General features: G+C 33.2%; 1 protein-coding gene across 1 annotated transcript; it reads right to left on the reverse strand.

Annotated features, from left to right (window-relative positions):
• Window positions 1-13,537: 13,537 nt before the first annotated feature.
• Window positions 13,538-14,209, reverse strand: LOC145131243 (uncharacterized). The gene has a single exon (XM_079065961.1). The coding sequence runs from the start codon at window positions 14,207-14,209 to the stop codon at window positions 13,538-13,540; it is 672 nt and encodes a 223-aa protein (XP_078922087.1).
• Between the last annotated feature and the right edge of the window lie 220 nt (window positions 14,210-14,429).

A 14,429-nucleotide genomic window follows, 5' to 3' on the forward strand; every position in this document is an offset into this window, starting at 1 on the left:
TCAAGAGACGTGTACGGCCGTGAACAGGGGTTTTCAGCCGTGAAGGGTGGTTTATGGTCGACAGGCAATTTACGGCCGTGAACAGGGTTTACGGCCGTGAACTGGGGTTTACGGCCTTTGAAGACTCGATGAGTTTACGGTCGTAAACTGAAGAACAGGGTTTACGGCCTTTGAAGATATGAAGGTGTACGGCCGTAAAATCAAGAACAAGGGTGTTTGATTTCACAGAAAACGTGTTCCAGATGCTCCCAATCGACCCCAAATGATGATTTTTGATGTACTTCGGAAGAAAATAGGCGTTTTAGGTGTTTACGGCCAGGGGTTCTAGAGAGAGAATGAGGGAGTTTTCGGTCAAAAGTGTTCAAATGAGGGTGGGGGTCTCATATATATAAGGGTTTCGTGGTCGGTGGGTGGGGGGTCCACCCTTGCTAGCCGTAAATGGGTGTACGGCCGTAAACGAGTTTACGGCCGTAAACTCACTTAGGCCGGAAATTGCTTGATTTTTCGAGATATTTGGGTTTTTCTCGCGATTTTGGTTCTGACTCGTATTTAAATTTAATTATATAAACTAGATGATTTTCTAAACCAAGAAGTTTGACAGAAAAATTAATAAAATTCAAATTTTATTAACGGAAATCGCATAACGGAAACGGAAAAAGTTTCGGGTTGTCACATCTAAGGAAGCTTACAAGAGGGCAAGCCGGTTTTATGAAGTGCAAGTAACCTCCTCTCAAGTTCCTCCATTGTTGGTGGTGTTGTGTGATTCCATTTAAGGTGCAACACTTGGGGCACTAAGTTCTTAAAGGTCCAAGGTTCCCAACTACAACAAAAGGTATGTCATCTAACTAGAATTTTGTAGTAAAGATACTCCATTGTATGCTAGTTAGGATGATGCTTTGGAAAAATAAAAGTTTGCATGTATATTAGAGAAAACATAGATCCAAGGCATCTAGGGTTGCATGTACACCATAGGAGTGTTAGAATGCTCAAAACCCTTCAATATGAGTCATGGATTTAGAAATAGTGGTTATTAGTGTTTAGCCTAGTATCCCCACCTACCCTGGAACATTGAAAGCCATGAAGAACATGTTTTATATAAGCTATTATATATACTTAAACTTTGAAGATCATATATATAAGATAAACCCCTTGAAAGTAAACACTTCCTAATGATCCACTAAGGCCGAAAACCCAAAGGAATTAACCCATTAAGGCCGAAAACACTAGAGGAAAGGACCTAGAACCGAAAACACCTCCTAGTGATCAATTTTTGGCCGTGAACCCCTTTAATGGGGCATGGTTTGGCCATAAACCCCTTAGTGGACCACCCTATGGCCGTAAACACATTGAATAAGGGATGCATGGGCCGTAAACCCTTCCATGGGACACCCTCAACCGTAAACAACTTCAAATTAGACTTAGTTAATGGGGTTTGAGGTCTAGAGTGTGAATAAGACAAAATGGTTGACTCCAGGACTTGAAATCTCACCAGTTTCCCATGCAAAACAATATACAACGTATATCCAGGAATTACCTCCCAGTTACCCAAGTAAACATCAAATCAATTCCCATCCTTATCTTAGACGAATTCAACTCCACAAACTTCATCTCCACTTTTCATTTTACTTACTATAAAACCCCATTCCCTCCTAAGAAAAATTCCAAGCTTTAAAGGAGTTGAATCTTCAAGCTTGTTTTAGATCATTGGTAAGTAATTTCATGAATTCTTAGCAATTTAATACATTTCCTGTCCATATCATCCTATTTACACATAATATTATATGTTAACATCCTTAGGGTATCATAAACTTCAAAGAGTTCATCAAACACTTCAAGTGTTTTAGGCTTGAAATCTTCACTTCATCACTTTAAATCATCCACCAAACCATACCAAGGTGAGTTCATACCCCCATATTTTTCAAGCTTTTCCATGTTTTAGGGGGGGGGGGGGGGGAATACAAGTAAAACTTTGTTTATCCCATAAATAATTTCATGTTTTTCATCTTTTGTTAAAGATAAAATATTATTTACATAAGTTATGGTTTATATTGGTATAAATATTTGTGATATACTTATTGTCTAGAACAAACATAATCTATGTTGTAAAATCATAAGAAAAGTATGAATTGAAAGACTACATGGTTTTTGGGAACTTATACTAAAAGATAGCTTTACTAGCAAAAATGGCACCTTATAGTCACTTACGAATCTAATGGGTTTTAACACCAAAATATTATGTTTTGATTTCATATTTTCATGCTAGAATACACCTTTATATTTATATAAAAGACTATATAAATAGTTTCAAATCGACGAGATAAACTATAAATGGGTATAGTTTGGAAACCACAAACCACACCTTTCGAAGATACGCATAATTATTTAAAGGCATAATTAGCTTATTTTACAAGTAAAAAGGAAGCCGTAGTTCACGTAAATCTGTTAATGCTCTTGTGAGACTTCCATTCGCCGTACCTACCTAGCGTACACCGTAAGTCCTGTAGTCCCCCACACCTGAGCTGTTCGCTACACCTAGACGGCGCCAGTCTAGGGTGACAAATATCTTACCGAAACCGACGCCTGAAGAACGTCATGACAGACATTTTAGTTGTATCAAGCATGGTTATAGCGACTCACGTAGGGATTAACGAAATGATTTTGGTTTACGGAAAGCTTATACTTCGTTAGTTTTATTGAAAGAAATCAAACTATAAACTATTTTTTGTATGATATTCACTTCCATCTTGGTCTTAGGGTTTAAGACCACAATTCACCTTTAAGAAAATATTGGATTTTCTGGAAATATACATTATTACTTTACAAGGAAAAGATACAAAGGAATTACTTTCAACTTCAATTCATATTAAGAAAATACTGGATTTTATGGAATGATACTTTATTACTTTACAAGGAAAAGATACAAAGGAATTACTTACGATTTCAGTTTATACTTAAGAAAATATCAGATTTTCTGGAATTATACGAAACCATCTTTTCGCAAACACAGTTATAAACCCTTTTATGCAAAAATGCTTATGAACTCACCAACTTAATTGTTGACACTTTTAAAAATCACTTGTATTCTCAGGAACCCCGTAGACAGGTACTCAACCCCTCCTAAGGGTCGGCGTCGTCATCTCATGTTTATCTACTTTTCAGTTATTTATATTTAACTTTTGAACAAACAAAGTGTTGTAAACAATGAAATCTTGTGTTATCAATGTATAAATGTTTGGGTTGCTATGTTTCATTACTATTCAATTGTTATGATACTGTACATGAAGTCACTCCATCCGTCCCCAGACGTTTCCGCCATTGTGGTTTGGGGCTGTGATAGGTAGGTCCATCTACGAGCGTACAACTCACCACTTCACGAGCATGCTTTAACTATTGTACCTTCACAGATGAACTCACACGTTTGCAGACGACCCTAATCCATCTGCGATTTTTGTGGCTAGATTTGTTATTTGTTTTTTTGGTTATTTTCTGCAAAATAATTAAGGAATTTGGTTATTTTTGTAATTTTCTCAATAACATATTAGTCTTGGGTGGAACTTGATCAAAACCAAAGTATATGGAATAATTGTGACCATTGAGAGCCAGCACTCATTTCTTGGTGATCAAAATTGTTCGTTTATGGATAGGGGTATATGGGAGCTACTTTGATCCCTTGCGATTAACGATCTCTACACTAAATTAAAGGAGGTGCACTTCAAGATATGATTTCTAAACCCCACGTGGTTGTGAAACCGATTAGATAATTGTTACATGGTGATTTGACTTTGGGATTAGACTAGGTCTTCTTGAAAGCTGTTTTGGTGTTTTGATTGTTGGATAATTATGGGACCACTTCATAAATATGTACGATATATTATTAAATCCTTGTTATTATGGTAAGAGTATAAATTGTTGATGGACCGATTTATAGAATATTTACTTACCTTGTGGGTTGAGTTTCCGGTTTGACTCAAGATCCTCAAGATCCCTTCCATCTCTCACTTTAGGGTATATCTTCATCTATATATACATGTGATGAGGAGCAATCAAGACACACGAAAATACACTAAGAAATTCGTATGGTTCATTGCTGAGGGATTTTAGAGGGAGTTCTTGAGATCAACTGGAAAACTATTCCTAGTCTCTAGATCCGAAAATCTCAATGGAACAAGGTATGTAATCGTTCTTTCAGGTTTAAAGTTTTCTTTTGACAGATTCGAGATTAAGATCTAAAGCTTCCACATTTTATGATTTTGTTATGAAAATAACCAACAATTGGTATAAGAGTCAACTCGAATATGTTACTAGAAACTTTTTTTTAATGGTTTCTATTAAGTCAAAGCATATTGAGTTTTTTGAGCTAAGGTTTCTGTTGACCATGGTAGATGGTTCATAAGCATATATATGTATTTTAAAAGGAGATTTTCTTTATTTTGAATAACAAAAAGCAAGACATGCGTAAGGTATATAATTTTATATATATATTTTTTTTTACTTTTGGGTGAAAGGCAATGATTGTCCGTGTTTGCTTCATAAATTATTACAGTTTAAGAAATATATGTATATATTTTTTTTCTGCATTTTTTTGGAAGCAATAAACAAGTATTTTCGTACAGCTATAGGGTGTAGTATTTTATGTGATTTCATGACAATTTATGCCTACTTGCTTCCTACTTTGATAAAGAACCCACATGGATATACAGTTTACTTTTGTATTTAACAGAACAAATATAGCTTACAAATGAATTATCCTTCGGATTTTCTGGTTACTTTTGGCACAAGGATCGTCACATATGTATGGGAGCATTGGTGTAAATATGTTAATTATCGTTTCTACACATAATTGCTTTTGATTAATTTTAATCCAAATTAACAATTATTTGAAAGGGTTGATATTGATTTAATATTTAATATTAAAGAATCAAGTATTTATTTTCGAGAAAGTTGCCAAATTTTCAGTTTTCATGGTAATCGGCTTGTACGATGGGATTAGCAAATATGGTCTTCATAAAATTCTTAGATGAGGATTCTTAAATTTATTTATATAGTTATGACATGTTGTGTTATCTTGTTTATTTTTAAACAAGTATATATTATTTTATAAAACTATTATCGAGCAAAGATTTGAAGACTTTTGGTTGTCTATAAATTCAACTATGATATTATTTTTATAGTAAATTAACTCACATAATATATCACCAAAGTGATCACTTTTGTGCAAATTAATTTATGATAAATTTAAATATTTTTGTTTGTGTTTGTTAATGCGGATATTAATCGACCCAAAGGTAGGTTAGTATTTGGTCGGATAAACACATGTTTAATGATAAATATGCGACAATTTTTAGGTTGCATGTCATTAATAAGTCAATCCAAAGAGTGACTTATTAATTGACATGATATATTGTCAATTTTTATTATCAAAATTTATAGTTTATGTGTTTATTAATGCGAGTATTAGCCGACCCAAAGGTAGACTAATATTTGGCCGAATAAACATATATGTGGTGATAAACATGTGACGATTTTTTTGGTTCCATGTGATTAATAAGTCAATCCAAAGAGGGGCTTGTTAATTGACATGATTTATTGTCAATGTTTATCTCTAAAATAAGGATATCTCTTGCAAATTAGTATTACTGTCCAAAGACTTGATATTAATGTTGTGTTGATACCTTATAAAAATGTTATAAATTGAATTTATTGATTACAGTTTATGGATTAATGAGCATAAAAAATAGATTTGCTCATGTTTTAATTATGGTATTATATCTGCTAACATTGATCACATTTATGATTCATGTAATCAATGAGATTAAATTTAAGGAATGAAATGAGGGCATTATGTTAGTTCTCGATTGCATGGACATTGACCTTGCATTTTGGATAGAGCAACATTTTTTGAGGATGTTGAGTTTGGGGGAGAAACAAGGTTAAAACATTGTCTTTAAGGAGGAATCAACTTTGATTCCTATTATTGCTTTCGATAGTATGCAAATTATGGAAAAGTGATCGACAATGTTATCCATTCTCCTATTCAGAATACACAAACTCAACAACCTCAACTTTGGATATCCTATGCGTGGTACCACATTTTTCATCAAATTTTTTTTTATCTCTTTTTGTTTTGAGGTAAATACAATAGATGATTTTGTGTATCACAGATTAAGTGGGAGTAAATTTATCTTTTTGGTTTTTGCTAGATATCTATGCAACTCAAGTTTGGATCATAAGAAAGCAACCAAATGGATTTGAGATATCTATATATAACAAAAGTCTATATGCCCAACTATAGGAAATCAAATGTTTTGGAGATCATTTTTATTAAGAATTTATTAAATGCCAAAATGGTTACTGATCCATATCAGGATACTTTTACATTTTAGCATGATAAACCATTTCATGGAATATACTTCGGTAGCTTCTTCCATAATGGCAGCATAATTTGTAGCATGAAATATGGTTGCGGAAATTTGTCACGAGGCTACACATTATTGGTATTGAAAGACCACTTAAGTTGTGATAATAAGTCAGCAATGTTATATTCCAACAACAAAAGTTCTATTAAGTCAAAGCATATTGACATCAAGTTTCCTTCTGTTAACACAATAGTGCAAAATGGAAATATATATAGCACATATGAACAAACTCCATGAAAGCGGATCCGCTCATAAAGGGATTACCTCCCTAGGTCTTTCATGAGCATACTACACACGTTGGTGTGATATTTGGTTTTAGTGGGAGTTTTATGGCACTTTATGTGTTGTTTAACAACAATTATGTTTTTCTGTACAAAATTAAGAATTCGGTTAACTCCATTATTAGTTGCACTTATTTGAAGTTTGATCTCACTTCAATCTAAAGAGGAACTCGTTGGAAATCTATTTAGATTTTAAAACCACACATCATGTTTAATCTATGTCGTTAGTTATATATGTATCTGTGACCATTGATAGGTTTAGTTACGTAAATTGTAACGAAGGCCGCTTTGATCCTATACTATTATGATTAGTGGACGAGATTGTTTAAGGGTACCAATGTTATAATAACATTCATTAAAGCGCTTATACAGTTATACGTACATTTATATATTCGTGATCCAGTAGGAGATTGTTGGATAATTATGGGACCACTTCATAAATATGTACGATATATTATTAAATCCTTGTTATTATGGTAAGAGTATAAATTGTTGATGGACCGATTTATAGAATATTTACTTACCTTGTGGGTTGAGTTCCCGGTTTGACTCAAGATCCTCAAGATCTTTTCCATCTCTCACTTTAGGGTATATCTCCATCTATATATACATGTGATGAGGAGCAATCAAGACACACGAAAATACACTAAGAAATTCGTATGGTTCATTGCGGAGGGATTTTAGAGGGAGTTCTTGAGATCAACTGGAAAACTCTTCCTAGTCTCTAGATCCGAAAATCTCAATGGAACAAGATATGTAATCGTTCTTTCAGGTTTAAAGTTTTCTTTTGACAGATTCGAGAGATTAAGATCTAAAGCTTCCGCATTTTATGATTTGGTTATGAAAATAACCAACATTGATATGATAGGATCTTGTTGTGAATCCAACAATTTGACATAGCTATTATGTATCTTTCATATATTTCTTACTAATTGTGATTTATTTTACCAAATGTAAAAGTGCACGTCAAATCATCTTATCCTTGTATGTAGATGACAAAGCGTATGTGATTATTATGTTGGTGTGATTATTATGTTGGTATTGAATCCTTAAAGCATGATTTGATTCATCTTTGTGTAATAACAAACTTAGGAGATACTACATTACTTTCTAAAATTTCATATTCGTAAAAGGTTATTTATTATCTCATTCAAAGTATATATCTAATTTGTTTGAACATGTACGCCTTACTGACAACAATATTCCTGATACCACTCTTAAAACCAATGCTCTTACTCACCGTCTGATAGTGTTCTTTTGTGATCATAGCTTGTACAATAAAATTATTGGCAATTTGGTTTATCTCATAGTTACTTGTCCATTCATAATGCATATCGTTTATGTGGTTGTTAGTTTCCATTTACTATACTAACATTATTGGGCTGTAATTCTTCTCATTCTTATATATTTTGTCTTATATATTTGTCACACAGTTAGTTTTAGAGTTTATTGTTTTCATTTGTCTTTTTTCGAGCTACAAGCTTACAGTGATGTTATTGGGATGATAACCATGCAAATCACAAGTAAATTAATCGATTGTATTGAGGGGAAAGTCACCATATATTTAGTATATTTTCATTATCAACTTAGGTCTAGAATGGTTTTTTTTTATTTAAATATGTTTCTCTAGCTGTTAGTTATATATCTCTTTCCTCCTTATTGTAATATACACTTTTAAGTAAATCTCTAGACTTTTTTAGATGTCAATCTTTACCTTGCATTGATTGAGAGCTAAAATCAAATAATATAAACCCACGAAGGCTATGAGATCTAATTGCAGATGACAACAAAATCAAGGGAAAAAAGGTTTCTAAATTCTATAGTTCAAACCTTAAACTACATTTTACGAGGATGGAACCCAACTTTGGTTTGTTCTTCAATGAGGGATAGAAAAATTGTTGGACTTCATATAGATCGGATCATGAATGAAGTTTCTTTGAATGAATAATCACATGCAACTAGAAGAGTTTAATCGCTTGCGGGCCTAAAGGAGATGTTAGATGTTGCTCGGTTAACGCAAGGATGCGAAAAGATGAAGGATATGTACTAAACAATTAGGATTGAATGTGGAAAAACTAAACAATTAGATTCGTTTATTATTTATGACATAACATTACGATAAAATGTTTGGCATGTATTGAACTTGGAGTGACACCAATGTCAATAAGAGAAAATATGTATTTTTGGTGCCTTTACTGGTGAAAGTCTTAGAATGAACGTCGGCCTAGATAGCGGACGAAAAACTAGCTCGATGGGAAGAATAAGGAATCTTCCACCAAAAAAGATAAAATTGAATTCTCTTTTTCTCCATCCTAATTACAAAATATGGAGAATAATAATATATTCCTAATTACAAAATATTGGAGAATAATATATTCATATATTATCCTAATTATGAGCAACACTAATAAAAATGGTATTGAAATATTCTTTTTTCTTCGATTACATAAAGTTTTCTTTATAGGTAATAAAGGGATGTCTTCTTTTGGCATATAACCAAATATCTTTTCTTTCATTCTTTTGTTGATTCCTAAATTTTTCTAGTTCCAAAATTTAAGCAATATGACTAAAGTAAGCAATCAGACCTGAACCCGAACTGATATCAAACCAAATACATATATATACGTTGTGGTACTCGACTCCACTGTCCAAAAATTCGGAATTTGGTATTTTGGTTTGTTACGTCAAAAATCATCTATGCTTCTTGGGGTATTGTTCACAGCTGCCAAACATAAATGGGCTGCCAAATAACAGAAATGGACTGCGAAAAATCAGAAGTGGACTGCCAAAATAAGCTTCACGGCCAATTGTTCACAAGATCCGATATTTCAAAAACTAAATCAGCTTCTTTCTTAATTCGTTCCACAATGGTCATTTCATAGAACCGAATTACACTGAACCTAAACCATACCGAACCAACCAATATCGAATACATATATACCATACATGAAAGCACAGGTCACCTTTGAGCTGTGATAAAAAAAAAGGTAGACAAGTAAGAATAGGATGGCCTTATTGTACTTCATTCTATTGAGACTCTGATTAATGTCAACGAGAAAAATATTGTAAATTTTTGTCTCATTCAAAAAGGTGGAACAAGATGGGATATGGATTCACTCCCAATCTAGCGCCTATGCTAAATACACAAATACCTTTTCATCCTCATACCATTTGATATAGTTCAAGAAAAGTTGTCTAGTCAGTTGTTTTCGTTGTAGTCTTGTCCTGTATAACAAACATAATACAAATGTTTCATGTCCGACAAGCTTTCTAGGGACACTCGATAAGGAGATCATTTATATCTTTATACAGACGAAGAAATCCAGAAAGAGTTTAGTTTTGGAGTTGCTTTCGATCCATTCAAATAAAAGACATGAATGTCTTCCGTAGAGAATCCTTATTATAAAAAATAACCCTTATAAGCTTGCCATTCCAATTGTGTGTTACGTACGATAACAAAACACAACCTTAGTCGTAAGAGCATGATTCCATCTCCATTTTCAATATTTTCTTTTCATATCATACATAGATTCCGTTTATAGTTATGCTTGTCATAGTTTATAATTTGTTTAAGAACAATATAAAGAGGGATTTTACCAGCCCCTTTATGCGTTGCTAAATCTCTTTGACTGGCATGTGGATTGTTCCTCGAAATCCACTTTATTCTCATGTCTCATGTCTAATATCAAGAATAAGAATATTAACCACTTTATTTATGTTTACAAGATCCCTTCCCTCAACCTTTATTTTCCAGTTTTCACCACACAATTCGTTCACAAATCTCTCTCGAATCGCATGGCAAGAAAACCTGCCAACATCCTCCTGTTACTAGTTCTTTTGATAAGCAAAGCTTCAGGCAAGTCATCTTACTACTTACGAAAATGTTAATCTTTCTTTATACTTTCAAATATAAGTTAAATAGAAGAAATAACCTTTTATTTATTTGTTTATTGTAGCATCCAAATTTTAATTTCTTTCCTTTTACAATATAATATTTTAAAAAATCTACCAAATTATAGAAATGTTATCTCAATACAAAACAAATTTTACTGCTACAAACAACGGGTAGATTTTTCAAAATATAATTTCCTGATAAAAATTAATACAATGTTATTATACTTTGTCCTCACGCCATAAAACTAGCAGTACTTGAGGTGTGAAATTCTATACAGGATGTTCAGGGTCAAACCCTGATAAGCTCAAAATATTACTAGCTAGTGTTTCACAATTGACCGTCCAAGTGATGGTCCTTGGGATGGGTTTAGCGTGGATTGATCAGATGGTGTTGTTTACCATGTTTTTTTTCATATTATACTGTAGGATTTCATGAAGATATTGGGATTGAGGAGTTTGAGGTCGGAGAGGGAATAACTGAATACCGGCCTTTGATGCAACCGGGAACTGTTGATGATCGTCCTATGGGGAAACTCAGTGCGTTTCAAGTGTGTTTGGAGTGCAAATGCTGCATGAATGTCTCCGATCCAACAACATGCTCAAACATGCCATGTTGCTTTGGAATTGATTGCCAACTTCCCAACAAGCCTTTTGGTGTTTGCGGTTTTGTTCCCAGGACCTGTAATTGTACATCGTGTGGTTCTCCGTAGTTAACAGTTGGTTTCTATGTGTTCTTGACAAGTTTGTTCTAATATTCGAGTGCTCCATACGTCATAGGTTTGGTCAAGACATTAGCTTTCTGTAATAGATTCGTCAATCCATATAGATACCAGTTATATAGTTCAAGTTGTTTGTGCTAAGGGTGAATATGGTTCGGTTTTTGCCTTAATCTGCAAACCAACCGAAAATGAACTAAGTTATTTTGAAGTCAAAAACCATGAAAGTAGTCCGAATCCATAAAATATTTAAAGAAAATATTTATTGAGTTTAGTAATACACAATAGCATTAAATATAACGGTAACTAAAATTACTTAAACAAGTAATCAAGTAAAGAATTAAAGATATGATAAAAACATGTCTTATTAAAATTAAGGGAAATGACACAAATGCCCTATAAAATTTTTAAGGTTGGTCGATTCAGTTCCTACAGTTATTTTCTAGCTTTATGAGGGTATAAGGTTGGTTACAACCTGCTCTTTTAGTCCCTTTCAACCTTTAATAACCGGTACACCATGCGACAGTGGCCATTTATACAAAAAAAAACCCCTCACATTATGCCCCTCTAAAGCCAAAAAAAACAAGTTCGGGTATCATTTAAACTAAAACTCACGAAATCGACTTCAATCGACATTTTTGTCCTTTATGGGAAAACCAACTCACCGGGAGGAAGCAATACTCACCGATGAGTTGGGGTTCCCATCGAGGACGGAAGTGTCTATTGAAGTCGATTTCGTGTGTTTTTGTTTAAATAATCCCCAAACTTATTTTTTTGGGCTTTATAAAGGCATAATATGAGTTTTTTTTTTTTTTTTCTTCTTCTTCTAAATGGTCACTTACATATGGTGTACCGGTTATTAAAGGTTAAAAAATAGGTTGTAACCTACTTTATACCCTCATAAAGCCATTAAATTAATTTAGGAACTGAATCGACCAACCCTAAAAACTTTGTAGGGCATTTGTGTTATTACCCTTTAAAATAAAGTTGGGTTATGTTTCTAAAACAAAAACCAGTTGTATTATATTTTAGATTCAGTTTCTTGCTTTGGACATCCTTACTTGTTGTCATCACTTGATATCGTTCCCATCCTCCGATTTCAATTTCAAAATCAGAGGCGTTAAACATATTAATCGTGTTAAATAAGAAAAGGATATGGAAGACTAGAAATGTTTGGTGTTGAATAAGAAAACGAAGAGATTGCTATGGGCCCTCATATATTTGGTTTTATGGAGCATATGGAAGACTAGAAATGCTTTAATTTTCAAAAGTTTCAGGAGCAGCCCAATGAAGACATCCGATAATATCCAGTTAATCTCTTTAAATTGGTTGAAATATAGAGGGAGGTTTAGTTCTTTAAATTGGTTTGACTGGTGTAATTCTCATGTTTCCCTTGTTTGTATGTTGTAACTTATCTAGCGTCGCGTTAGTTTCGTTTTAATGTGATTCCGCTATTAAAAACAATTGTGACTTGGTAGTGGATTTATGTAAATTTGTACGGCTCTTGTTTCCTACATTTACTTTAAGCAAGACAAATATTCCTCTTTCAAGATTCTTCTATAAAAAGTTGTAATTCGAGTTATTTATATATACGATGAATTTGGTGTCATCACATTTTATGTAATTTAGATCTATAGAAAACGGACTGGAATTTAGGTTAAGCTCAATACAAGTTCGGAGGTACATATAATAATACACACCTGAATACACTAATTTGCTAAATGATAAAAACGGAATCAAGGTTGATGTTAATATATAAAGATACATGTTACATTAGACTATCCCTATTTACGATCCAACCCAACGTACATTAGACTATCCCTATTCGTTAAAAAACTAATTTCTCTTTCCTTCACTTACACAACCCAATTAAATCCAAACTTTCACTCCCATTAACAACCAAACAGAAATCATTTTTTTATTAAATAAATATAACTTATATTTTTTTTATTCAAATAAAACTTATTAAAAGTATTGTTATTTTTAGAAACATATAATTTATTTATTTAAGATATAAAAATATTAAAAAAATAGAAATAAAAATATATAACATTTGTCAAACATGCTTAATAAAAATGATAAATCAAGTTACAAATGTAACATGATAAATAAAGTTACATATTTAGAAGGTACAAAATACATATTATTTGTAACTTGTAAATCTTCTCCATATGTGCTCAATCAAATCGTTTTTAGAGCGATATGAGCGTTTCTATCACGAAGTTGTTCCCTATTGGTTATTGGTCATATAACTGGATAAGCTTGCAATTCGTTCGGTAGAGTATTGAAAAAGTTGTTCATTATCTTGAGTAGAACTGCTTTTTTGTTGGTTTGCAGGTATGTCATTTAGAAATTTGGTTGGATCATAATAGCGAAGGTATGTGTTTCGTTCATCCTCAACGATCATATTATGAATAATGATACAAGCAATCATGATTTTACCCATAACATCTTTGTCCCACACTAGACATGGACGTTTAAGAAATGCAAAACGGGCTTGTAAAACTCCAAATGCTCGTTCAACATCTTTTTTGACAAACTCTTGACGTTCAGCAAACAACTTGTGTTTTCGGATTTGTGGAGCAGTTATTGACTTGACAAAGGCAGCCCCTGAAGGATAAATGTCATCAGTGAGATAATATGTCATATTACTTTCCCGACCATTCACAACGTAACTCACATTTGGTGCTTGACCTGCCAATACATCACTAAAAATAGGAGAGCGATGGAGTACATTAATATCATTGCACAAACCTGGTGTTCCGAAAAATGCATGCCATATCTTTAAGTCATACGATGCAACAACTTCCCAAATGATTGTTGTTTTACCTACATATTGTCCAGCCCAAGCGGCGGGACAATTTTTCCACTCCCAATGCATGCAGTCAATGCTTTCTACCATACCTAGAAATCCACGCTCCTCCCCGACATAGAGTAGTCTTGCCAAATATCTTGGTTTGGCCTTCTAAGATACTCTTCACCAAAGCATGAAATGACACCTTCCACGAAATGTATAAGAGCATCTCGTGTTACAGTTTCACTCATTCTTAAATATTCATCATGTGCATCTTTTGATGTACCATACACCAACACACACATAGATCCCATACATTTTTGTAACT

The sequence above is a fragment of the Lactuca virosa genome, chromosome 8 (genome assembly GCF_052849685.1).
Source record: "Lactuca virosa cultivar CGN04683 chromosome 8, Lactuca_virosa_CGN04683_v6, whole genome shotgun sequence".
Classification (NCBI taxonomy): Eukaryota; Viridiplantae; Streptophyta; class Magnoliopsida; order Asterales; family Asteraceae; genus Lactuca; species Lactuca virosa.

Bases quoted from the DNA above. Each gene is read 5' to 3' on its own strand.
- LOC145131243 (XM_079065961.1), bottom strand. From the start codon at position 14,209: ATGGTAGAAAGCATTGACTGCATGCATTGGGAGTGGAAAAATTGTCCC.